The following is a 25,773-nucleotide window of genomic DNA, read 5'->3' on the forward strand; positions in this document are numbered from 1 at the left end:
ATGAAGACCGACGCTGCGGGCGCCCCAGGCAGGCGAACAAGCCTCCAAGAAGATGCACAGAAGGACGCGCCGGCCACAGAGCCCCTAGGCAAGGGAGAGGGCCTGGTCTGGGAGGAAGAGGAAGGAAGAGCCACCCTGATCCTGACCTTCACCCTCCGGAATGCTAGAAAGGCCGGGCTCTCTAAGACAGCCGAAGTCTTCGAGGTACAAACCTCCCCATCCCGGCCTCTCTGCTAATCCTCGCCCTCCGCAGCATCCCCCTGCCCTGCCTCATCCCCTTCCGTGCTCCATCGGAGCCCCCTGCCTCTGCCCCCTAACCTTCCCCTCTCTTCTTACATGCTTGTACCTTCCCGCAGACCCTGATTGGCCTGACCCCGTCTAGCCTCTGCACGTGTCTCCCCCTTATGAGCCAGCTGCCTCTTCCCACTTCCTAAGCTCTCAGCTCTTCGGTTCCCCTGTATGTTAGCATCACCTCTCTGCTCAGGGGGGTTGGCTGGGGCTCTTCTGGCTGAAGGGGGTTGCCAAGGCGCTTTGAAATGAGGATGGAGGGTTAGAGGGATGGGAACAAATGTTTAGAGGAACCATCTTGCTGTATGGGGGTATTTGTCCAATGACAGCAGCCTGCCCTGCCCTGCCCAATCCCATTCTCTGATGATGGTGCCTTGAGGTGGAGAACGATTCTAGGGTGAAGAGCCCTCAGCCAATGTGACCCTCTGGCTGTTATGATGCTGTGGATTCTCTCAGCAGATTCTGTGCAAACTATCTGAGGGCAGGATCCTGAGTGAAAGAGCTGCTCATCTCCCACAGTTAAACATGCACCCCACTGGACAGTTTATTTTAGGCATAAGAAAAATTGGTGTTGGCATTTCTTGTAAAGCTTTATCCAGTTGTCTTTTAAAAGACATATTACAGCTGCAGTCAAAGCAAGCTGTCTTTCAGTTATTTTAGATTTCTCACCACATGTACCTTTGTCTTTTGCAGACTTTTGAAGCTGGAATTCATCACTTTGAAACCAGGCAAGCCAAAAAATCCAAGAACACTACTGATGACCTCGAATTTTTTGTCAAATGTGAAGTTGATAATTCTTATGTCAGTGTCCTTATAAACTCCTTAGAGAAAGTGGCAGAAGATGTGAAAACTATCAGAGAAGAGAGAGGTATGCAATGTGTGGAACCTGTACCCTAATGGCTAAGTCCCCTCCTCCCACCAATGTGTCTAATTGTATTTAAATTATTCATTAGGTCCAGAGTTTCCAGTTTATGCATGTGACGTTAGGCCCCCTGTCCTGCAATGTGATGTTCCTGAGCAGATCCCACATTCATGCATAGCTCCAGTGACCTCACAGAGATCAGTCTTCCTAAAACACATCGCAGCATTGGGGTCCACCTGTTTTTCATGCATCTTCTATTTCTAGATGATTCTGAAAATAATGCACATAAAAATATGCAATAGATTTTATCAATGTCATATTCTCCATAGTAGTTCTGTGCATTCTGTCTCTGTGTGTCAACATGTAGTAGCTATTATATTTTATATGAAATAGAAAATATTCAGGAAATCTGATGTTCTATAAACAAGAAGTGCTATTATTATTAATTAGAATACAGAGTGTTCTCTTTTTTTAAAATTTCTAAAGGACAGGATATTCCTTCTGTAATATTACTTGTTCTCTTAGGTCTGGTCTACACTACGCGTTTAAACCGAATTTAGCAGAGTTAAACCAATTTAACCCTGCACTTGTCCACACAACGAGGCCCTTTATATTGATATAAAGGGATCTTTAAACTGGTTTCTATACTCCTTCCTGATGAGAGGAGTAGCGCTGAAATCAGTATTGCCATGTCGGATTAGGGTTAGTGTGGCCACAAATCGACGGTATTGGCCTCCAGGCGGTATCCCACAGTGCACCATTGTGATCATTCTGGAAAGCAATCTGAACTCGAATGCACTGGCCAGGTAGACAGGAAAAGCCTCGCGAACTTTTGAATTTCATTTCCTGTTTGCCCAGTGTGGAGCTCTGATCAGCACGGGGCGATGCAGTCCCAATTCCAAAAAGAGCTCCAGCATGGACCGTATGGGAGATACTGGATCTGATCACTGTATGGGGAGACAAATCTGTTTATCAGAGCTCCGTTACAGAAGACGAAATGACAAAAGCATTTGAAAAAAATTCCAGGCTATTGATAGACAGAGGCCACAGCACGGACTCAGCACAGTGCTGCGGACAAGGTAATGGAAAGCCAAAGAATCAAATGGACGCTCATGGAGGGAGGGAGGGAGGTACTGAGGACTCCAGCTATCACACATCCTGCAGGTCTCCGAAAAGCATTTGCATTCTTGGCTGAGCTCAATGCTGTGTAGGGTCAAAACATTGTCCAGGGTAAGATCTCGTCAATTTACCCCCCTTTGGCCCCAAGAAAGAAAGAGAAAAAATTGTTTCTTGCCATTTTTCAATGTCCACGTATGTTCTACTGCATGCTGCTGGTAGACGCGTGCTGCGGCGCTGAACTGCAGTGTCCCTCCCTCCTTTCCTGATGGCAGACGACAAAAATGGTGGAAAACATCATCATTCTGTGGTGCTCCTGTTGGCTTGGTGAGTCGGCCGGGGCACCTACGTAAAATGGGAATGACTCCCTGTCATTCCTGGCAGACAGTACAAAAATGCTAGTAACCATCCTCATCATAGCAGCTGGAGCTGAGCTCTATCACCCACCCCTTTCGTGTCTAAAGAAAGATTCTGTACTCCCTGACTACATAGTAGCAGGAGGCTGCGCTCCTCTTTCCCCACCCTTTAATGTCCTGCCTGGACTATCATAGCAGCTGGAGCTGCCTCCCCCCTCATTTTATCTCACTAAAAGTCAGTGTTCTTATTCCTGCATTCTTTATTACTTCATCACAAAATGGGGGGACACTGCCATGGTAAGCCCAGAAGGGTTGGGGAGGAGGGAAGCAACGGATGGGGTTGTTGGCAGGGCACCCTTAGAAGACATGCAGCTTATCATTTCTGTGGGATCTCTGGGCTCTGACCCGGAGCGGCTGTGCTCTCTGGCTCTCTAGTAGACTTGATCCATATTCTAGGCAGGACTGACTATTTTAGACAAAACATAAAGAAGGAATGACCAGGGAACATTCCCATTTTGTCCAAGCGCCCCTGGCCGACCTCAGCGACGCCAGCTGGGAGCACCCATGACAGCACGCTGACGGTACAAAATGATTGATAACCATCATTGCCAATTTCCAATTGCAAACAGTGCAAAATGACTGATAACCATCATCTCATTGCCCATTTACAATAGCAGACGGTGCAATAGGGATGGTAACCGTCTCTGCTACCTTGCAAAGGCAAATGAATGCTGTTGTGTAGCACTGCAGTACTGTGTCTGTCAGCAACATCCAGTACACATACGGTGACAGTGACAAAAGGCAAAACAGTCTCCATGGTTGCCATGCTATGGCGTCTGCCAGGGCAATCCAGTGGAAAAAGGGTGCAAAATGATTGTCTGCCATTGCTTTCACAGAGGAAGGATTGAGTGATGACATTTACCCAGAATCACCCACGATCCTGTTTTTGCACCATCATGCATTGGGATCTCAACCCAGAATTCCAATGGGTGGGGGAGACTGCAGGAACTATGGGATAGCTATGAGATAGCCACTCACAGTGCAACGCTCCAGAAATCGACGCTAGCCTCAGTACATGGACATACACCACCGAATTAATGTGCTTAGTGTGGCCGCATGCACTCTACTTTATACAATCTGTTTTACAAAACCGGTTTATGTAAAATCAGAATAATCCCGTAGTGTAGACATACCCTTAGGAAAAAAACAGCCTGCTCACCAGCCAGCCTGAAATTAACAGTAGTCTGAGATCTAAATAGCCTTTGCCAGAGAATAGGGGCTCAGCCTATTGTGGTAATTCTTACCTTCATTGGCTGGTGAAGAGTGAATGATTTATGATCAAAACCTGAGGAAATGATAGAGAATACAGGTATATGGGCTTCATGCATGTGCATAACACTCATTGATGCTAATGCAAACTACATTTTTTAGTTCAAGTATGAATAGGCATAGACAAACGCATGCATAAGTGTATTACTGAATCAGGGCCTTACGCCCAGTTTGGAAAAGCACTTCCACAGATGCTTATCTTTAATCAAGTAGTTAAGACCCATTGACACCAATGGAATTTAAACATAGGTTTTGCTGTATGGGGACCTTATTGGTGGGAGCATATACTGTATACAGTGAACTGTACATAGTAACACCTGCTTAATCAAATGCCACCTGGGACAGAGAAAACAATTCTGAAAATGGGGGTTGTATAAAGTGAGGTGTTATTGGGGGAGGAAATACGGGCCAAAGAGAGAAATGATAATGATAACACGGCTTTTCTTCAGCTTTACTGACATTGTTCGTTTGGGGCGGGGAAGGTTGGGGCTTTTCTTCAGCTTTACTGCCATTGTTCGTTTGTAAGGGGGAGGTTGGGGCTTTTCTTCAGCTTTACTGCCATTGTTCATTTGGGACGGGGAAGGTTGGGGTTTTTCTTCAGCTTTACTGCCATTGTTTGTTTGGGGCGGGGAAGGTTGAGTTGTTGTTTTTTTTAAACCATTGATTTAATAATCTATTTTCAGCATTCAACATTTGATTTAGGAAAGCACTTGAGCACATGTTTAACTTTAAACAATGTGAGTTGCTAGTGAGGAGAAGTCTTGCAGAAATGAATTTTAAGGGGGGATTTGAATGTGACAAGGCAGGTCACCGAGTCAATAGGAACAAGGAAGGTGTTTCCATGAGTGTGGAACTGTGAACATGAGAATGAAACAAAAGGGGCACCTCAGCTGGAAGCTTGGATGGAGGGCGGGGAACCAGTAGGGAGCAGCAGAAGATGAGTGCAGAGATGTAGAGAGCTTGAATTTGCTGGGAAAGGTGAGTGAGAACCAGAGTGGCATGGTCAGAGAAATGGGTAGAGATGGTTATTATAGCACTGTTCCCAATGAACAGAGGGGGGAGAGGTTTGCTTCTGTCTTAAACTGCGATTTCATGTTGCTTAGCTCACGCAATTGACATGCAACCCATCATTAAGGCAGCCTCTGTTTTGTAAAGACAGTTATTTGTAATGCAGTCATGAACTCAGAGCTCAATCCTGCAACATGCTGAGCTCTCTGGTCCTGACCCAGCAAAGCATATGCTGTCCCATTAAAATCAGTCGGAATATTCACAGATTAAAAAAGTAAGAATGTGCATATGTGTTCGCAGGTTTGGAGGCCTTGATAACCCCAGCTGCACTTGCAAATAATCATGTCTGCAATTATTTGCTCCCATAACATTTTAGATGCAAAAAAGAAAGTGCTGGTTAAGGCCACACTGAACTTCAAGCATCTTGACTAAATGCAAGAATATCACCTTTTACAAAAGCAAATTTCTGACTGACTATAAATGAAGCTTGCCTGAGTGGGGCCCTCAGGTTTTGGGTCACTGTGAAGAGTGACATTGTTTGTCATTTTTCAACTCATTTTTAGTCCACCCTTTGTAACACAGGGGTGTAAGATATTCCTACTATAAAGCAGAGGTGGTTATTCTCAATGGTTTGGTTTTATTCTGTCTCTTCCCAAGCCTGTACTGAACCTGTATCATTTAAATGTACCATTTTTTGCTATCTCCAACAGTCCCATGGTTTCCAAAGAAAATACGAGACCTTGACAAGTGTCACCATCTGATTGCCAAGTATGAACCTGATTTGGACCATGATCATCCTGTAAGTTTAAGCTCATCCTTAGTTTACCTTTGAAACGATTTAAATACCTTGGTTATTTCCGCTGTCCAGATGAAGCGCAATAGAAAGAATACTCTGTAAAACTAGCCTCCAAAACAATTCTGTGTCCGAGGTTTGTCTTTTAAAGAGGGGATTTACAATGGACACCAGTGAACTAGGAATGAATGAAGTAACCTAATAATAAAAAAATCTTATAGACCTGTTGTATTAATTTATATGGAATAAATGGGCCCGAAGAGCTAAGTGTTAACATGATCCTGTCACTGTCCAACATTAAACAGTGTCAGACAAGGTCTGGTGTTTAGTACACAGAGACTTCAGCCTGCTTAGTATCATGGCAAACACACCATTAAAATAGTTCTAACCCTTTAATAAAGATAAGAGAAAAAAGGAAAAACAGTTAAAACATTTGAAAGGTAAAGTATTAAGTAAGGTTTTCTTTTTAACAGTATCTCTTGTCCACTTTCCCTTTAGCTGTAGAGTGTTTTTAGAAGGAAAATCCTCCTTGCCTGACAGTGTTTTAGATGGTAATAATTGTCCTTTTGTGGGGAAAGGGAAAAAAGTTAGTTGAGATGGGCTGGAGTTGTTGTTATTGCCATTGTTGTTGAAATCTGATGCTGTTTCCTAGAAGACACAACAAGACAAGCACGCACAAAAGGGGAAAGAAGAGAATAGTAAAGATGCAATATTTGTCTCTGGTGTTGACTCTCACATGCAGTATCACTGTGTGAAAAACACTGGCACAGAACGCGGTCTTATTGGGCTCTCTGAGGTGTGGCAAACCTGCACAGCATCAGGTTGTTCAAGGCATTGCTTTTAGCTGTTTTTTGGTCACAAAATATAGTCTTGGCCAGCTAAGTCAGGCTCTTGTTAGACAGAAAGAAAGAGAGGGATAGGAAAAAGAAGACAAAGTGGGGAAGGAAAAGACACAAGAAGGGGCAAGGGGGAGAAGAATCTCACATCCCAGGTGGGGTTTGGGATTCAGTCACTGTCAGTGGAGGTGGTGATGTCATCTGGGTCCCTCTCTCTGGCCCAGTCTGGTAAGAGCCATCTCTCAGGATGAGTACAAGGAAGGCCCAAAGGTATGACAGGAGAGCCAGGGTCCTAGGAGACAGTGGGGATGGCAGCCATGGTGGCAAAGCTTACTCTTTTGTGTTCTCTCATTTCTCAGTTAGCCAGCATGCTCCTAATTTCCCCCCACAATGTCTTTTTGAGGACCCTAAAAAGGGAGCCATGGGCAGAATAGCTCATCCCCTCATTATGTTTTTCACCAACTAGGGCTAATTTCTGACACAGCTGTTTTGGTTAATTAATTTCCAGATCCACACTTCTCTTGCTTACCAGCTATGATCTTACTATAATCCTTGAGTTATATCAGTGGCCTTTTTTGAGGGGTGGGGAGGGAGGGCTACTTCAGTCTTTCTGGCTCCCTTTTGCACCTCTCCCTGTCAACACTTATCATCAGGGCCGGCGCTTCCATTTAGGCGACCTAGGCAGTCGCCTAGGGCGCTAGGATTTGTGGGGGGCGGCATTTTGCCACTCTCGCTGACAATTCGGCGGCGGGGGGTCCTTCCACGCTCCGGATCTACGGCAGCAATTCTGCGGCGGGTCCTTCACTCGCTCCGGGACCCGCCGCCAAAGTGCCCCAAAGACCGGGAGCCGTGGAAGGACCCCCCCACCGCAGAATTGCTGCCAACGACCGGGAGCGCGGAAGGACCCTTGCCTAGGGTGCCAAAAACCCTGGTGCCGCTCCTGCTTATCATTATATGTGATTGGAACATTTTGTAAACTTTCATCCACTTTCCCACAGTTGAGCTTGCAATTAAGGTAAATTTGTAGGTCCATTTATTACAACAGGTCCCCATTCAGCAAAGCATTTAAGCACATGTTTAACTTTTAAGTACATGGTTAAGTGCATCCCTGTTCCGAAAAGCCCTTAGCATGTGATCAGTCTCACTTTCTAGACAAGAAACCTCTCATTCATTTGCCACTCTCAAGTTACAACATATTAATTGTATGCTCAGCTGGTCTGACACAACAATGTGTTCCTGTTCCTCAACTTTCTGCATCTTGCTTTATTTTAGGTCTTGATCCTATGGTCTTTACACCTACTGGCAAGTTTACACATGTGAGCAGTCCCACTGAAGGAGATAATAATACTTCCCTGGTACACAGAGATTATAATATGCTCTCAGAGTCAAATTTTTCCCTCAGCTAAATGTGCACAACTCTCATTGACTACAGTCATATTCATGATTGTAGACGTATGGACTCACCCCCGCGGCACCCCCTGCTGGTGACTTCAGGGAATTACTCCGGCCTGCAAGCCAGTGATCCACCTGTCCACTGCTGGCCCCCATGTCCCTCCCTCGACCCCAGTGCCACTTTAACTGGGTTCCCCCACCTCCCAGGGGAACCATCACCCCACTATCCCCTCTTTGCCTCAGTCATGGCTACCACCAGTCTCTGTTTAGCCCTCGTGCCCTGGGGCAGACTGCAGTGTATCAGCCGATCATCACAGGCAACAAAGGGTTTGGACTGGCTGCCTTTACCCACCCTCCGGCTGTCCCTCTGCAAGCCCAGTACCTAGGAGACCTAGAACCAGCTCTGTAGCCTGGGGAGTTGTTGGCCTAGGGCTTCCCAGCTCCTAAGGCCTTTCCCCAGCCCTGCCTTCCTCTAGATCCCCCTGGGTGAGTTCCCAAGCAGCCAGGCCCGTCTCCCTCCCCAGTCAGAGAGAGACTATTTGCCCTTGGCTTCCCTGGCCTTCTTATTAGGCCCCATGGCTCAGTTTGGGGCGTGGCCCCAGCTGCAGCCACTTCCCCAATCAGCCCAGCCTAAAGGCTGCTTTCTCCAGCCACAGCCCCTTCCCAGGGCTGTTTTTAACCCCTTGAGGGCAGGAGCAGAGTTCCACCCTGCTACAATGATCATAACCCTAAAGGAAAAGTTTGGCCCTTAACATGAAAAATGGTTCCAATAAATGTTGAACAATTTATAATAATAAATATTTGCACAGTGATACCAATCAGCTCTGCTTTATTAGCTGTGTTAATATGGAGCCAGAATTTAGATATGATTCTTATTATATCAAAAGTAATGGAAACCTGAAAGGGATTTGATTCCATGTTTTTAATATTTATTGAATAATTGGAAAGATCTGACTGAAAGAGCTGAATTTCTATTAAAACATATTGAAAAAGAAACCCTGAATTTAAATTTGCTCTCTTTTGAGCAAAATATCATATGTCCATCCCTAAATGTCTCATAATTAAAAATAGCTGTCACGACCTTCCCTTTCCTAGGCACACACTTTGATCAGCACTGGTGTTTCTGTGTTGTTAGTACAGCCTTTCCCCCCCCATCCCTCAGCTTCCTGTCATGACCCTTGCCAGTGAAAAGCGGAAGATCCTGTCTGCTTTTTCCTAATTCTATTTTGTGGACCTTGCAGATCTCTTCAAAACCCACCAACTAATCATGCTTCTGACTTTTATGTGTCAAAAACTACTCAACTTTTATTTAACCAAATTAAAAATAACAATAGCTTTCAGCAACCCTTCTACTTACTCCCGGAGGGAAAGCCTGAGCTTATAAGAGTCGGGTGGTGCTTCCCTTCCTGACCACAGTCCAGCTCCTCGCCCTCCTCCACAATCCAGTTCCCTTTCCCCTGAGCAACAAACCTATGATCATTCAAATTCAACCCCCAAAAGTTCCAAATGAGCAGGCTACAAGAGCTTCCATCCAGGAGTCCTGTGTTTTGGGTCACCCAGATGACAGAACAAGGAGTAATGGTCTCAAGTTGCAGTGGGGGAGGTTTAGGTTGGATATTAGGAAAAACCTTTTCACTAGGAGGGTGGTGAAGCATTGGAATGGGTTACCTAGGGAGGTGGAGGAATCTCCTTCCTCAGATGTTTTTAAGGCCAGGCTTGACAAAGATGATTTAGTTGGGCATTGGTCCTGCTCTGACCAGGGGATTGGACTAGATGACCTCCTAAGGTCCCTTCCAACCCTAATTTTCTCTGATTCTATATGTCCTTTTGCTCTTTGTCCAGAGACACATCTCATCTTACAATTTCACTTAACAACCCTTACTCTATAGCAACGACTCCTAGCATACAATTTCACAGCAGCATAGTCCCTTTTCACAATGGCTAAGCAGAAAATCCATGGTATGAGCTTAGTTTCTAACTCTCCCATTTAAATTGTGCCTTTCATTCTGTATAATGATCACTACTCAAGTCTACTATATCTTCATGCTTAGCTGTGACCAAAGTACACTACATTCCTTTCTAGGAACAGATCCAAAGTCAGTGAGATTTCATGGGTGTAACTAAGTGCAGAATTTGGCTCACTCTGTAATATTCCCATGATTCCTTGCCGCAGAGAGACTGCAATAGAAGAAACAATCAAATTCAGGCCTGTTAGTTTTGAATGTTTCTGTCAGCAAATCCATTCAAGCCCATAACTGTCCTGATGTAAGAGTGATGCTAATTTATTTCCCAACTTAGGGCTACACTGATCCAGAATACAGGAAACGGAGAGCCTTCTTTACAGACCTGGCCTTCAACTACAGAGAGTAAGTGCAGTACCACTGGAAAACTGCTTGTTCTAAATCAGTTTCACATTTTGTGTGCTCTTACAGTAAGTAGTCTCATTTTGTTCACCTGTAAGCAGCTTTATGGTTGATGTAACTTAATCCTAGGTCAATGGGCTATGGTGCCATCTGTTGGAAAACTGAGTTAATCACAGAAACACACATCCTATACAAATCAGGAACATTTCAGAATACAATGAAAAATAATTTAATATTTAACTTTAGGGCTGCCTTCACACCTCACTGAGCTCTGCCTAATTTCATGTAATTCTAGGGGGCAAATGGTCTCTATATGACTCTTTCATTTAAATTATAGGATGAGAGTATCTTTCTTCCAGGATTTGGTATGTACCTTAATAAACCTGTCAGGAAGACAAGGACTTGTGCATGTCCTACAGAAAAAAAAAGATGGACTTATCCTCAAATGAACAATTTACACTCTCTTGCCTTTCTGTGTAAAAAACACAGGAGAGTGGAAGAGAAGTCTGGGGATTTGTTCTTCTGGACACTGAAATTCATTCTATGCACTTGTGGGCGGCATTAGCAAGATGCATAATGGCCTTGAGCTGTGAGACAGGTGGTGCCCAAGAACTCAAGAGAAACCCTGAACCTTGAGAGATTTCTGCTTAATGTCAGCCTCTGTACATTGTGGCTAGTCAGCCAGCTCCCTTACTAGTATTGTGAATTATCTCCTTCTCTGATTGTAGATACAACTACAGAGAGGAAGTTAATGCTGAAATATGCACAAAATACCTATACACCCACTTGCTGTATAATTGTTGATGGTCTTCCAGCAGCTAAGCAATTGGAACGGGAAATAATACAGCATTGTTTCCTCTACATTCCACTAAGTGGTCCACCCTTTACAGTATTTCACTGTTTGCATCATCCCTGGGGATTCGGTGGAGCCTAGGACACCTGGGTCATAAAACCCTTTAGAATCCTTCAGGATAATTATTTAATATTTGTATTTATTTTAGTATGGCAAATAATCCTGAGGCATATAAAGAAAATTATACTTGAGACTAGAACTCAAATCAGCTACATAATTTTTTTTCTCTCTCTCTCTTTAAAGAGGAGACCCTTTGCCTCGAGTTGAGTACACTGTCCAGGAGACTGCTACTTGGTGAGTATATTTTTTCATACCCTGTCCCATGACAAGTCATGGGGCAATTCCACTGAAACCCAGGGGAATTTCAGAGGTGCAAGAAGTGCACAACAGTGCCCTACATCTTCAAATAATATTTGACATCTCTAATTTTAATTGATGTATTAATTATCCCTTCTTGTTCATTTTGCAGAATTCTATTCTCCCCATGCAAGTGTAATTCCTGGTGTTGCTAAAAGGAGTTACATACCTGCACTGAGGGGTGACTAGACCTCTGAGTCTACTTCCAGGTTACATTAAGTGGTGAGAATACATCAAAAGGCTCAGGGTTGGTGCACCTAAGTGTGTGTGTGTAGGGGCTTTCTGCTACATTTGTGGCCCCTTTTTCTGCTCCCACCCAATTTCCAAGGTAACAGAGGCAAATTTGTTCCCTGTCAGGTTGGAACAACCTCAGGACTGCTCTAAATTGCACTGGCTAAGGGGCTGTTACATCCCCTGTGATGTTGGTAGGAGGTGGGGAGCTTAGGACCAAAGCAGCACAAAGTAGACTTAGTAGGGATGTAGATCTAGCCCTCAGAGTTCTGGTTCAGTTAGAAGACGCTAAAAGTTTGGCTACTTAACAATACTGTCTAGAACTCTTGAAAATTTGTCTGGAAAACCCATGAGAACAAGTACTTTTTAAAGATTTCTTTTGCTTTTGGTTGGGCTGGAAATAAAATGAAACCATTTCTCGCAAGGTATTTTGGCAGCTCCTGTCTTGGCCAGAACCTGGAAGTGTGTAAGACTGAAAAATGATCAAATAAATGTTAACTGAGCATTTCAGAATCTTTAAATGAGATTGGTCCCAAGCTGAAAAATTCAGATCTGGATCCAGATCTGGATTTGAGTCTGTGGTTTTTGTTTGGTTCCTTATAAACATAGGAGCCTGAAATCATCTGGTACTGGTTTCTGCCAAAGAGAGGATGCTAGACTAGCTGAACCACTGGCCAGTCCAGCATAGCAATTCCTATGTTCTTAACTTGAAATTGAACATTATCTGGTTCATGTTCTACTTAGGGGATAGTGTGAAAAAAAAGAAGAGAGAAGAGGAGAAAGAATAATCCAGTGGGGGGAAAAAAGGGTGAAGATTGAGCAAAAAGAGTGAAAAGTCATGTGAAAGTGGGAGGGAAGAGAAAAATCAGTGTAGTCAAATGTATATACTGTGACAGACCCAGGCCAGTGGGGTACAGAAGTCTGGTAGAGGGCAAATATACTGGTCACTGGATGAGTAGTTTTCTGTTCTCTGATTGACCAGAGCAGGGGCTGCACTAGAGTAATCAGGAACCTGCTAGAACCTATTAAGGCAGACAAGCTGATTAGAACACCTGCAGCCAATCAAGGTAGGCTAATCAGGGCACCTGGGTTTAAAAAGGAGATCACCCCCTCCCCCCAGTCAGGGAGGGGGAAACCTAGAGGAGAGGAAGTGTGTGTGAGGAGCTGGGAGCAAGAGACACAAGGAGGGGAGAGGGAGAGGGTGTGCTGCTGGAGAAGGAATAAGAAGTACAAGCATTATCAGATACCAGGAGGAAGATCCTGTGGTGAGGATAAAGAAGGTGTTTGGAGGAGGTCATGGGGAAGTAGCCCAGGGAGTTGTAGCTGTCATGCAGCTGTTACAGGAGGTACTATAGACAGCTGAAATCCACAGGGCTCTGGACTGGAACCCGGAGTAGAGGGTGGGCCCAGGTTACCCCCAAACCTCCCAACTCCTGATCAGACACAGGAGGAGTTGACCAGACTGTGGGGAAGATCACTGAGGTGAGCAAATCCGCCAATAAGCAGAGGACCCACCAGGGTAGAGGAGGAACTTTGTCACAATACATGTACACACACACACAGTGTATTTTTCGATTTGAATTTTTCTCTTCTCCTCTTGCTCTTAATATATACATGCTGAGATAGATAGTAGGTGCAAGGGAGTGCATCTATCTAGCAATTTATGGGGTGAGGGATGTTTCTAACCCCAGTGCACAGCACAGGTTTCCCTTTATGTTAAAAATGTTCCCTTTAAAGTTGGCTCACTATCTGAATAAACATGGTCTTAACTTACAATAAAAAAGCTTCATGAGCTCAGATGAACCCAGGGCAAGCCACACTAGAGAAAGTCACTTTTCACGTCATTGCAGCCCATTTCCCCTGATGTTTTCCTCATTGTAGCTATCCCTGTGCAAAAACCTCAGTGGGATTTGCAACAAAAAAATAATGCAAGAAATTCATTAAACCTAGAAGATATTTGTCAACTTCAGAAGTGGATGAAGGTTTTGGAAGAAAGGAGAATTCTGATTTCTTATCCTCCTCCTTCCATCTTCCTTAGCTGCCTTTCAAAAATCACACTATCTAGCAATAATTATTGTTATGGGTTACTTGTTTTACAAGAATGTCTTGTGGTCCCACTTGAGATCAGGGCCCCATTGTGCTACATGTACACATAGATGAAGATTGTACACTTTTCTGGGTAGGGCCTATCTAAATAGACAAGATGGACAAAAGCTGGGAGAAAGGAAAAGTTATTATCCCCCCTTTGCAGATGGCAAAGTGAGAAATTAGACAATTAGCTCAAGGTCTTACAGGGCACAGCCAGGAATTGAGCCTAGATCTCCCAAGTCCCCAACCAGCACCTCAGCAACAAGGTCATCCTTCCTCTCTGAAGGAGTTTTTTATTTTAAATAAAATCCATTGGGCCTTAGAATTTGCAAAATGAGCACCGGATAACTACCAAGGAACATCATATCCTACTCATCCAACTGCTATTATTTTCACAAGCTAGATTTTCAAATAACCCTTGAAAAGTAGTAACATGCCTTTTAAGTCCTTAGCATCATGTGCAGGATGGCTCCCATCAGACAACAATATTGGCATGTTCTGGTGTGTGGGAATGTTGTATTTAAGAAAATTAAATTTTGTGTTCTTTCCTGATTTTCCCCTTTTTCTGCCAACCTCCATCACGGCAGCCATTCTCCATCTAGAACTATTCCCACAGTGGTAAATGGAACAGGCCTTTCGGTGGTATCTATCCATCTCCTCAACACAGTTAGCTCCAGCAACCCAAATTCCAAAATTAGATCTCACAGTTGTTACCGTAGCTCCCTAGGGCTGTGTGCTGAGGTCAGCTGCATTACAGCACAACTTAATATGGATACAGGGAAACCAAAGGGGAAATTTTTTAACATGCTGTAAAGTCCCTTGATGTTAGTTCTGAAGAGTTGTTGGATTCCTTTAGTTTGTAGCAACATGTGTATAAAAATGAAAACAAGAGCAGAAATCTCAGCTTCCAAAAACAGGGCTTGGACAATCTGAGTCTATGTTGTCAGGCATAGTTATTGCAGAGCCATAAACAGAATGATTGTGGGAACAAATGGGGAGATGTTTACTGGGAAGAAGTTGCCTAGGAAAAGGGAAAACAGAGGGCAAAGATATTGAGACATATGTCATGTGACAATAGTAAAGGCGGACAGTCACCTTCTTCTAACAGAGAACAAGGAACTTGATTAGAATAAGGAAACAGCATTATCCATAAAGCTGTCCCAGCTGCCTTTCCCACTGCTTCACTGTCAAGATTCTGCCTAGAATCTTTCACAGCCCTCACCTGTCATTTTAAAGAAACAGCACACATATGCTCTCAGCATGCGTGCATTTACAGTGCACTTAATTTACAACACTATTCAGATCAAGGTTCAGTTTTAGAAATCCAGATATTTACTAGCTTTTAGTATTTACAAAGAATATTCCCTTTTAAAATAGTTATTACCTTCCTCCTCCCACACTAAATAGGGCCTGATCCAACTCTACTAAAGTCGGTTAGAATCATTTCACTGCCTGTAATGGGAGTTGGATCAGGCCCTAAATTTCTCAGGTGTATTATCCTCAGTGTTCTGAATAAATTTGATCTAGGGAGGCACTAGAGATGGTCAGGAAATAATTTTCATCTCACAAAATGTTTTTGATGAAAATCAAATTGTCATTGATTTTCTCTAAAAAAAAATTAAGTACATATTGTTTAGCCCAGTATCCTGTCTTCTGAAAGGGGCCAGTGCCATATGCTTCAGAGGGAATGAACAGAACAGGGTAATTCTGAGCAGTGGCATAGCCAGGGGGAGGGAACAGAGGGCGCATAAAAAAAATGGTGCCACCAGCTGTGGCTCTTTTACTGACTGGGTGGTGCTTTTACTCACCCGGCAGTGCTCCGGGTCTTTGGTGGCACCTTGATAATGGGCCCTTCACTCACTCCGTGGGTCTTTGGCAGCATTTCATTCAGTGCCACCAAAGACATCCTGAACGAGTGAGGATCCACTGCCGAAGACCCAGAGTGCCACTGAGTGAGTAAAAATTAAAAAGGTGCCAAGATGCTCAGTGGGGGAGTGGCCGCTGCCCCACTCCTCCCCAGCAAAGCTACTGATTCTGAGTAATCTATTGCCTGTCACCCAGTTCCAGCTTCTGGCAGTCAGAGGTTTAAGGATACCCAGAGTATGGGGTTCTGTCCCTGACCATCTTGGCTAATAGCCATTGTAGGACCTATTCTCCATGAACTTATCGAGTTTGTCTCTGAATGCAGTTATCATGAGAACATAGGAATGGCCATACTGGGTCAGACTAATGGTATGTTTTTAGGATTTTGTCTAAAAACCTACCACCAAGTGTGTTTAGATATATATTTCTCTTTCTCAGCAACTGAAATTGTTCAGCTTATAATTAAAAAATGTGTGATTTTTGGTTTTAAAAAAATTGGTTTTCAGGTTTTTTTAACAAAATCCCCTCAAATTTTGAGAAAAACAGATTTTTTTTCAAACATTTTCATTGATTCAAAAAGCCATTTTCTGTGGAAAAAATGTTTTGAAGGACCATTTTCCACTTTCTCTAGCAACTACGTCACTCTTCTGTGTCCCAGGTAATTTTAAAAACCCATCCCAGACATCTGAGGGTAGACCATCATTCCACAAACCATTGATCACACAGGGAAGTGACTGCAGCCTGGCTCAGGATGGACTTCCTCTGCTTTCCCCCTTGTGGCCTGGGGTCTTTGAAGACAATCCAAAGAATGAGAAGAGAAGGAAGTGCAGAATGAAGGAGAGGAGTACATGTTCCTTAGCTCACAATCTGCTCCTCCTGAGTAGCTCTGTGGAGGGGTTTGGTTTTAGGAGGTTCTGCCTTCAAAGCAGCTTAACTTTTCCTCTGCCTCAGACAGCTAACTATGGGGCTGGTTTCCAAGGCGTTCAGACCTAGAAAAGCAATGCACTGAAGCAGTGGGAATTTTACCCGTGTAAGAACTGCAGAATTGAGCCCTACATATACACAGTTCTGTTTTCCTGTCACTGAATTGTAGCCACCTCTGGGCTGGAACACTGCCATTGTGCAGCGCAGATCAATAGTGTACAACAGCTGAGAATACTAAATGAAGACAACTGTTTCTTCTCTCTATTGTCGAAGAATAAAATATGATTTTTTTTATTTGCAGTGCTTATAATTTTCTTGAAAAACGTAAACTGTTTGCAGTAAAAGCATATGTAATACTAAACTTAGTTCTAGAGCAATCCATACAATTAATTTTAAACTTGTCTCTATTGTAAGTGTAAATACCATTTTAAATTTTCTAATAAGGAAATATTGGTCTATTATAATTTTTTTAAAGTTTTGTACAGTATATTTAAAGTAAAGTAAGCGTATTTAAAAGTCTGTAATTTCTGTTTTCTAACTCAGCCCCTTTCTACTTGGTTTGTAAGCAGAATTGATAGGAACATTGGAGTGGAAGGGATCTGCTGGGAAACCACAGCATACAATTCCATTCATAAATTTATCAAGCTCCACCTTAAAATGAGTTAGGGTGTTTGGCCCCACAACTGCTACTGGGAGGCTGTTCCAGAACCCCTCTGATAGGTAAAAATGTTCATTTAATTTCCAGCATGTTGTTCGTGGGCAGTTTATACACAATTGTTCTTGTGTCAACATTGTCCTTTAGCTTCAATAGGTGTTCTCCTTCCATGGGGCTTAACCCCCCATGCATTTATAGAGAGCAGTCAGATTCCCCCTCAGCTTTTGTTTTGCTAGGCTAAAGAGGCCAACTTCTCCTTGTCTCCTCTCACATGATAGGCTCTCCATTCCCCCGATCATCCTCGCAGTTCTTCTCTGCACCTGTTCCAGTTTGAATTAATCTTTCCTGAACACAGGTGACCAGAAGTCCCACCCCCTGGTGACAACTAGAGGTAAAGCAGCCTCAAAACAGGGAATGTCCCTTTGCTGCTGACTGTAGGAATCCAAAGGCATGATCACAAACTCTTCTGCAGGGATTCGCCTTTTCTTTTCAGAGTGTGGACTGCAGTCTGAGGGGCTGCTATAGGATCAGGTTCCTCTGCTTATCACCCCACTTTGCACTGTGCTCGTCCCACCCTTCTTGTTAGGGTGGGGATGGCCAGCACTGGCCCTTCAGCATCATTGGTCCCTACAGCTAGAGCAGGCTGAATACAGGGCTCACAAATATTCATTTGAATTTCCAGCTGCTCAGTTCATCCTTATTCATGTGCTCTGTACAATGGTTTGAAGAATGCCTGTTCCTTCTACAAATAGCTGCATTCATATGTGAACCGAGGTATTTATGCCCACACAAGATAGATTCATTCCTTTTATGTTATTCCCCATTTCTGTCATCCGACGGGGGGGTAAGAACAAACCATATGGAGGAGAAAGGGGCCAAAAAATGGCTCCTTCAATATCAAAGTATCCTGGCAACAACTTCTTTCTCTGTGGGGCTTCTGTCCTCCATGTTTCCTCCTCCCAGCCCTGTACTAGAAGGCCAGTATCTAGTGGCTTCTCCTCTTCTATGCTGATGGTGATAATTATGCAGACAAATGGGGCTGAAAGAGACGTGGCTACAAAATACACTGTGGGCCAAAGCCTCATCCACACTATGAGATAAAACTCATTGGCTGTGTCTATTTACGCTGGCTGAGGCTCTGGCCCTTGTCTGCTCTGTGGAGATGATCCAGGCTTGTGCAGCTTTACAATACTGACAACAGCCACTGTCTAAGCCTGTTTCTTTTTTTTCTCAATTACACCCACGCTAACATAAGAAGTTTATGTGATGGAATGACACCATTACAAGATACTGGCTATCACCTCCATAGCAACAATAGCAGCAAAAAAACTACAATACAAAAACAAGAGAAAGTCATTTTCCTTAGTCAGTATTTCCAAGAATGAGCTCAATTTTTGTAAAACAATGTTTATATACTTGTTAGAACCCCAGAGCTGGGTGTGAATAAATATAACCATTTCTTTAAGCTTCCCTGCCATCACTTTAGTGCTTGTTTATTTTGCAACAGCTAAATATATTTTAAAAGTGGGGCCTTTAAAATGAAATAATAAAATACATGAGAAGGGCCCAAACCAAAGCCCTAGATTCCACGCACTGCCAACTAATTTTATATAATTGTATATAGCACCTTTTATTACAATGAGCTAAACCCCTCCAAAATTTGAGGTGATGGACATCTCCATCTTGCATTCAGATCTGCCTGGGTGGTATCTTGCACTTTCACAACGACCCTGATGCAAGAAAGCACTGAAGCATTTTATGCACATACTTAGTGCTTTCCTGAATAGGGAAACTCTGGGTGCCCGTTTACGGTTGAACAGTTCATGCGGTTCCACACGGGCACCAAGATCTGTCTGAGCAGAGCCAAGTGCAAGATCGAGGACCACATCTGGTTCCTCATTTTGTGCCCATCCCCTGGCAAAATCCTACCCTGCAGCCTCCATCCAGGCTTCGGCTTCAAAGCATTATTTTTTCTGAGCTCAGCTTGGTTTTAGATACCCTCTCTGCACTGCCTGTGTGAACAGCTGTGATTCTGAAGCCAGGGAGATGAGGTGCTGCTCCTAGTAAAGGAGATGAACTAAAGGTTGTTGTTCTTTCAGGAGAGAAGTCTACAGGAAGCTGAACAGCCTCTATCCTACCCATGCCTGTAAGCAGTACCTGGATGTCTTTCAGCAGCTGGAGAAATGCTGTGGATACCAAGAGGATAGTATACCTCAGCTTCAGGATGTCTCCAGGTTTTTAAAAGGCAAGACATTACATTGTATTTTAGCACTCCCTAGGTTGGGAATCTACAATGATGTGTGATGTAAAGAGGTGTTGATGGTAGACACCCCCATTCTGAATGAACTGGGCATGAAGTTCTGTTTGCTAATAACAAGGGAAGGGGGGTAGGAATAGGTACAATATTGAGAGGGTGCAAGCTCAAGTTAGTCTATCAGCAGACATTTGAGTGACAGAGGACAGTGGAGATTGAGATCCTGTATTATTAACCCCCAGGATAGAGTCAGTTCCAAGACAGGGTGTGCCTTTTCGACAAATAGGCTTGCCAAATTCACTGTAATCTGGAGTAGCCAAGAAATGGCTGCAGTAAAAGAAAACACCCTCCTTGCTGCTCTCCCAGCCATAGGAAGTGTGCCAGATGCAGGCCAAAGACCGTTGCTAAAGTATGGCAAAATAAATGTATAAATGGTAGATATAAATTAGGTTTAAAGTGGATGTTTATCAAATCAAGTGAACCACTCACTCGGCCAATAAACAGGTGCAAGACAAATTGGCTTAACCTACTGCTGAAGAGATCTCCAGCACATTGTCATTTTAATTAGAGACTAACGTATATTGGGCCAGATCCTTGTGTTGATCTAGCAGCACAAAGGGAATGGACAGCTGCACTGCTAGTGCAGCCAGGGATTGTGGTGCAGCTGCATCGCCCCAGATGTAGAGAAATCCTTCAGTGGTGTAAATTGGAAAGGCCAGAGCTATGTCATCGACCCACCCAACCCCAGGAATAGTAGGCATTTCTGGGCAGGCTGAGGGCATTGCCAGGGCTAAGAGAAGGGGGAACTGGAGCACAATGCCCTCCAGAAATTCCAAGATGGCAAAGCAGTCTTAGAGATTTGCTGTTGCTGACATAATGTAGAGCTAGTGAACACGTGGTCAGAATCAGGTTCATAATATGCATTGTTTTTCTTAACACACCTTTGTTGTTACCTTCATGTCCTATTCCTGCCACTGCCTCTGCTCAGCTGACTTCTTCCAGAACCCTACTGATTACAGCCAGTGTCTAGAAGATGTCTTAGACCAGGTCACTTGTCTTTTTCTTATCATTTGCCTCTCACCAGCGGTCAGAGGCTGTTTCCCTTTGAAAACATGCTGCAGCGAAATTGTCCTGAAAAAAAGTGTAAGACGTGAAAGTGCCTTAGCTAAGGGAAGTTTATTCAATATAAGAAAAAAGAGAATCACTTAAAATAATAGTGGATCACAACATTCCCAATCCCAACTAAGGGAATATCATACCTCACTGTGTAGGTAAAATGACATTTTGTTTTATTGATTACCATTAATTTTGGAAAATCCTACACAGTGGGTTCAACCATGTCTTTCCTTGACTCCCTGAGTCAAACCTCCAGGTTTCACCCATCACCCAGCTCTTTCTCTGTTCTCTCTTCCTTTTCTGCTCCATTGAGCCTCTCCTTGGTATACATGGCAACCATATCTGTCCCTGACCAATTTAGTGCTTGTTTTAGTATTCTCTTTCCCCCCCCTTCCTATCTATCCCACCCTGCATCCTGTGCTCACCATAATATCGGAGCATCTCTGGATGGTGGCAAGGAATCAGGTATGTTTCTTCTCTGTGTGTTTTACTGCCAGTAGTCAGCAGAGAGCTCTAGCTTTGTAAATAGGTCTTGAGATACTGCTCTGAATGTGACTGATATTGGTATTTTTTTTATCAGTCCTAGCTCACTTCAGAAGGGATAACAGAAGCGAGGAGGTTAGGGCAAAGTAAGGATCTACTGGTGCTCACTATTTATATGTGTACAGTTAGATTTAGTTTACTGATGTCTGTGGCTATCCACATTTGCTCTAGATTGTGGTCCTAAGTTATTTCCATGTGTCAACATGCAAGTTGTTCTGGGCAAAAGTATGATAAAAAAAAGTCATCAGTTAGAAAACTCTTCAAATATCTGTCAGAGGTGGGAAATTCAGAGTGTTCTACAAACCCGTGTTCTTTATGGCTGGACTCATATAGTGGTGGATAAGATACTTGGGTCCAGACTGAATCAATATCCATCGATACCTCTTTGTCACCAGTAATTCTAACTTTAGAGTCTCCTTATCACACAGCGTTCCTCTTAGGGCATTGTGAGAGTTGCAGTTGCTGTCAGATCCCTTTGGCACAAACTCACTCTAAGTCAGAGTCTAATAGTACCATTGCAAGATCTGCGGCAGCTGCCACAGCCAGTCCCATGTCAGTGAGCCATCTTGTGAGATTAGGGTGCATAAGGCGTTACTCTTATTTACAAATACTTGGGTGGAATCCAGCCCGTATTGTGGGTGGCGAACAGCTGCACTTCCCCAGAGGAGCTCTGGGAGGCATTGTGTCTCCCAGAATTCCATAGCATGGGGTGGGGACATGCCAGCCACTATAACCTATACTGGGAGGCAGTGTGCAGTTCCTTCCAGCTGTAGGTGGAGCTGTGGTCATGTGCAGTGCTAGTCCTGAGCAGTCCCAGTGCTATAGCCAGGGCCTAAATACCATGACAGATCTCTGAATAGCCAGTGTAGGTTCTCCCATCTCCTCCTGATACCCTGGCACAGGCAGGTAGTCCAAGTACAATCTAAACTCTTAGATTCACATGTACTTACTACTGTGTAGCTTACATGATGCGTCTTACACATTGTCTTTGAATTTGGCTCAACTAATCATAGAAATTCAAGATGGAAAAGACCTTTCCTCCAGGTCGTCATCCTGCCAGGGAAAGAGTGTTCCCTGCTTTGTCCAGTCTGACTTCAAATGTCTCTACGGATGGGGCTTCTACCTCTTCCCCCAGAAGATTGTCTTTATATGAGAAAGAGAACTAGTGACCAAAAAGACCAAGACCAGATAAGCTGGAAGAAACATAAAACATTTCATGTGAACAGCTTGGTTTCTGTGGGAAACATTTCTGTTTAAACAAAATTAGGAAAGCAAGTACAAAGCCATTTCTGTCCTTTTATTTTTTTAGTTGTACGCAATAAAAGTAATTAAAATAAGAGATGAAACAGTATTTATGAAAGCAGGGAATGCAACATAGATTTGGAATATGGGGCTTCAAAAAGATTATCATTGACTCTTCTTAAAGCACAGCAGTTTTACACGATGCTTTTTGAACACATAGAAAACATGGGCTTTGCCAAAGGGGGTTTATAGTTTAAACTTAGACAAATAAAACACAAAGGTGCAAGATCAGATTGAAAAATGGAATTGACAGCTCTGAAAAGAATATTAAAATGAAAATGTAGAAAGGCTAAGGGCCAAATTATCCATAATGAGTAACCCTACCTGTTACATACCTTGTAGGGGTCCCATGTAATTTCAGTTGCTGCTGCACCCCAATGATTTCAACAGACTGCAAAAATCAAATATACGTTCTCCAAAAATGTATGGCAGTGTGCTGCCGGTGTAAATCCAGTTTCTGCTTTTGAATTATGCATACCAAATAAATGAAACACAACATAATACCATATGGTAACTTGACTACTTGAAGTTGATTGTGTCATAAAAGGCCCATGCAGGACTATAGGAATTACCAGACTAGCTTAGACCTGAGGTCCATCTAGTTCAGTGCCGTGTCTCTGACAGTAGCCAGCACCAGCTTCTGCAGAGGAAGGTGTAAGAATCCTGCAGTAGGTAGTTATAGGCTAATGTATAAGCAGGGAATATACCTCCTGAGCCGCCAATAGCTGGAAGTTGTCTTGTGCCCTGAATCAAGAGGATGTGCATATCATCCAAAAATCTTGTTTATTTCTGACATTTATTATTACAAGAGAAGAGAGCTGACAGTGGTTAAGGCAGTGGGCTGGGACCTGGGAGATCCTGCTTCAATTTCCTGCTGTGCCACAGCTTTTGTCTGTGGACAAGTCACTTAACCTCTCTATGCTTCAATTCCCATCTGTAAAACATGGATTATATCCCTGCCCTTCTTCACAGAAGTGTTAGAAAGATAAATACACAAAGGATTGTGAGGCACTCAGATACCATGGTAATAGAGCCCATATTAGTACCTAAAATAGACAGACATTTTCCTTATCCATCTGTACAAGAAGTTCTTGTACAGATGGATGCAAAGGAAATGTCAAACTGCTTGGATGGTGTGGAATTCTCATGTTCAAAGTAGATTTTCCTGCTGGGTTGTTTTCTTTTGCAGAAAGAACAGGCTTTCAGCTGAGACCAGCTGCAGGGCTGCTATCTCCTCGTGACTTCCTTGCCAGCCTGGCATTTCGTGTCTTTCAGAGCACACAGTATATAAGGCATTCCTCTTCCCCCATGCATTCCCCAGAACCGTAAGTAGGATGATATGGCACAATCCAGTGGTTCTCAGTCGGTGAGCCTTTTGTGATGGTGGCGGTTGTACTAATTTAGATGGAATGCAGGGCCTCAAAGAGTGAAAGGTGTTAATGTAACCCAGTCATTGTCCAACATTCTCAGTGTTCAACAAGGTCTTTGACATACAGAGACCTCACTCTGCTTAGTACCACGGCAGAAGCACCATTAAACATCCTTTAAACCTTTTATTAAAGATACAGAAAAGAAGAAAAATGTAAAACATTTGACATGTGAAGTATTAAGTAAGGCTTTCACTTTAACAACATCCCTCCCTTTTTCCCTTTCCCTTAGGCTGGAGAGAGTTTCTAGAAGGAAACGTCCCTTTGTTTGATTGGTTTTGTGATGGGAACAGGTTTTGGGGAGAAGAGAAGTTAGTTGAGATGGGCTGGAGCTGGTCTTGCAGCTGTTGTTAAAGTCCAATCCCATTTCCTAGAAGACAAAACAAGACATGCACAAAATGGGAAAGACGAGAACAGCGAAGAAAACAGCAGCTTTTGTCTGTGAGGTTGAGTATCACTTGCAACCTCATTGCTGGAAAAGCACAGGCACAGCACACAGTCTTACCAGCAACTCTGAGACCTGACAAACTCATATCATCACTGGGCAGTTTAGAGCATTGTTTTTAGCTCCCTCTCTGGTCACAGGCTTACAGCAGTGTTAAAAAAAATGCAGCCAGACTCTTCTCAGACAGAAGGAAAAAGGAGAGAGATAGGAAAGAGAAGAAATAAGGTAGGGAAGGAAAAGAACAAAGATTGTGTGCAAGGGAAACCGAGTCTCACATGGCAGGTGGTGTTTGGGATTCAGCTAGAGCTAGTGGGGGAGGGGATGAAGTATGCCCCCTTCTCTCTGGCCCAGTTTGGTCTGGACATCTCTTAGGATAGGGATGCAAGTGGCCCAAGGTTCCAGGAGATGGTGGGGGTGGCAGCCATGATGGTGAACCTTGCTCCTTCCTTTTCTCTCATCTTATATCAGCCAGTGCCACAGCCCATTAGCTTTTCCCCCAAGGTCTGTCTGTCAGTCTTTTTTTTTTTAAGGACCCCAAAAGGAAATGATGGGCAGAATGAGCCCATTCCCTCATTATTTGGTCTACAAATTAGACCTAATTTCCAACACACAAATTTTGATTCATGAGTTTTCATACCCCATGCTTTTCTTGTTTACCAGGCTTTTCTTGTTTATCACAGTCCTTGAGTTCTATCAAGAGGCTCTTTTTGCCTGGACTAATTCAGTTCTGTTTTTTCACTTGTGCTAATTTTTATGAACAACCTTATACGACAGTCTGAGTTGGACTTTGGTTACCTTTTGCCCAACAACATGTGTTGTTATCGTAGGTTATTGTGACATTTTAAAACCTTTCAGTCACTTTTTACAGTTGAGCTCACAATTAGGATCAATTTGTAGGCCCAATTACCACAACATGGTCCACAGAGTGAAATAATTTGACAAGCAAGCAGAGGTGGAAGTGGTCCATGAGTAGGGGAGTCTGTTTCTTTTGCAAAGATGTCCGGAGAAGGAAAAGACTGGGGAGAATCTGGTTTAATCTAATCATTCTTATTGTGTTGACCATTTGTTGAACTCTGAGAAGATGTTTGGCTGCTTCCACAACACAGGAAATGTGGACCTAGCCATGAGAATCTTACAATGTAAATTAGACACAGCCTCTTGGCTTGATTTTGAACACCCATCAATCTCATTGAAATTACTGGGAGTTGCGGTTGCTCAGCACCTTTGAAGATGAGTCCACAAGGGCCAAATTCAGAGTTGACATAATTGGGGAGGGACATTGAGGGGTAAGTTACACATTGGTAAGAGTGGATGAAAGTGAGTATAACTTACACATTGAGTAGGTGGTGTGGAAGGGCCTGCCTTGCCTTAT

General features: G+C 43.5%; 1 protein-coding gene across 1 annotated transcript in view; it reads left to right on the forward strand.

The window, feature by feature from the left end:
* The window catches only part of LOC116819879 (tyrosine 3-monooxygenase-like), a 43,481-nt gene continuing 17,708 nt past the window's right edge, over positions 1-25,773 (forward strand). Inside the window, exons 1-7 of the mRNA XM_032771934.1 lie at positions 1-204; positions 982-1,156; positions 5,670-5,758; positions 10,279-10,346; positions 11,440-11,490; positions 19,414-19,559; positions 23,719-23,854. Coding sequence (XP_032627825.1) covers positions 1-204; positions 982-1,156; positions 5,670-5,758; positions 10,279-10,346; positions 11,440-11,490; positions 19,414-19,559; positions 23,719-23,854 — 869 coding nt within the window. The remainder of the gene's footprint in view (positions 205-981; positions 1,157-5,669; positions 5,759-10,278; positions 10,347-11,439; positions 11,491-19,413; positions 19,560-23,718; positions 23,855-25,773) is intronic.

The sequence above is a fragment of the Chelonoidis abingdonii genome, chromosome 1, assembly GCF_003597395.2.
Source record: "Chelonoidis abingdonii isolate Lonesome George chromosome 1, CheloAbing_2.0, whole genome shotgun sequence".
NCBI classification, from domain to species: domain Eukaryota; kingdom Metazoa; phylum Chordata; order Testudines; family Testudinidae; genus Chelonoidis; species Chelonoidis abingdonii.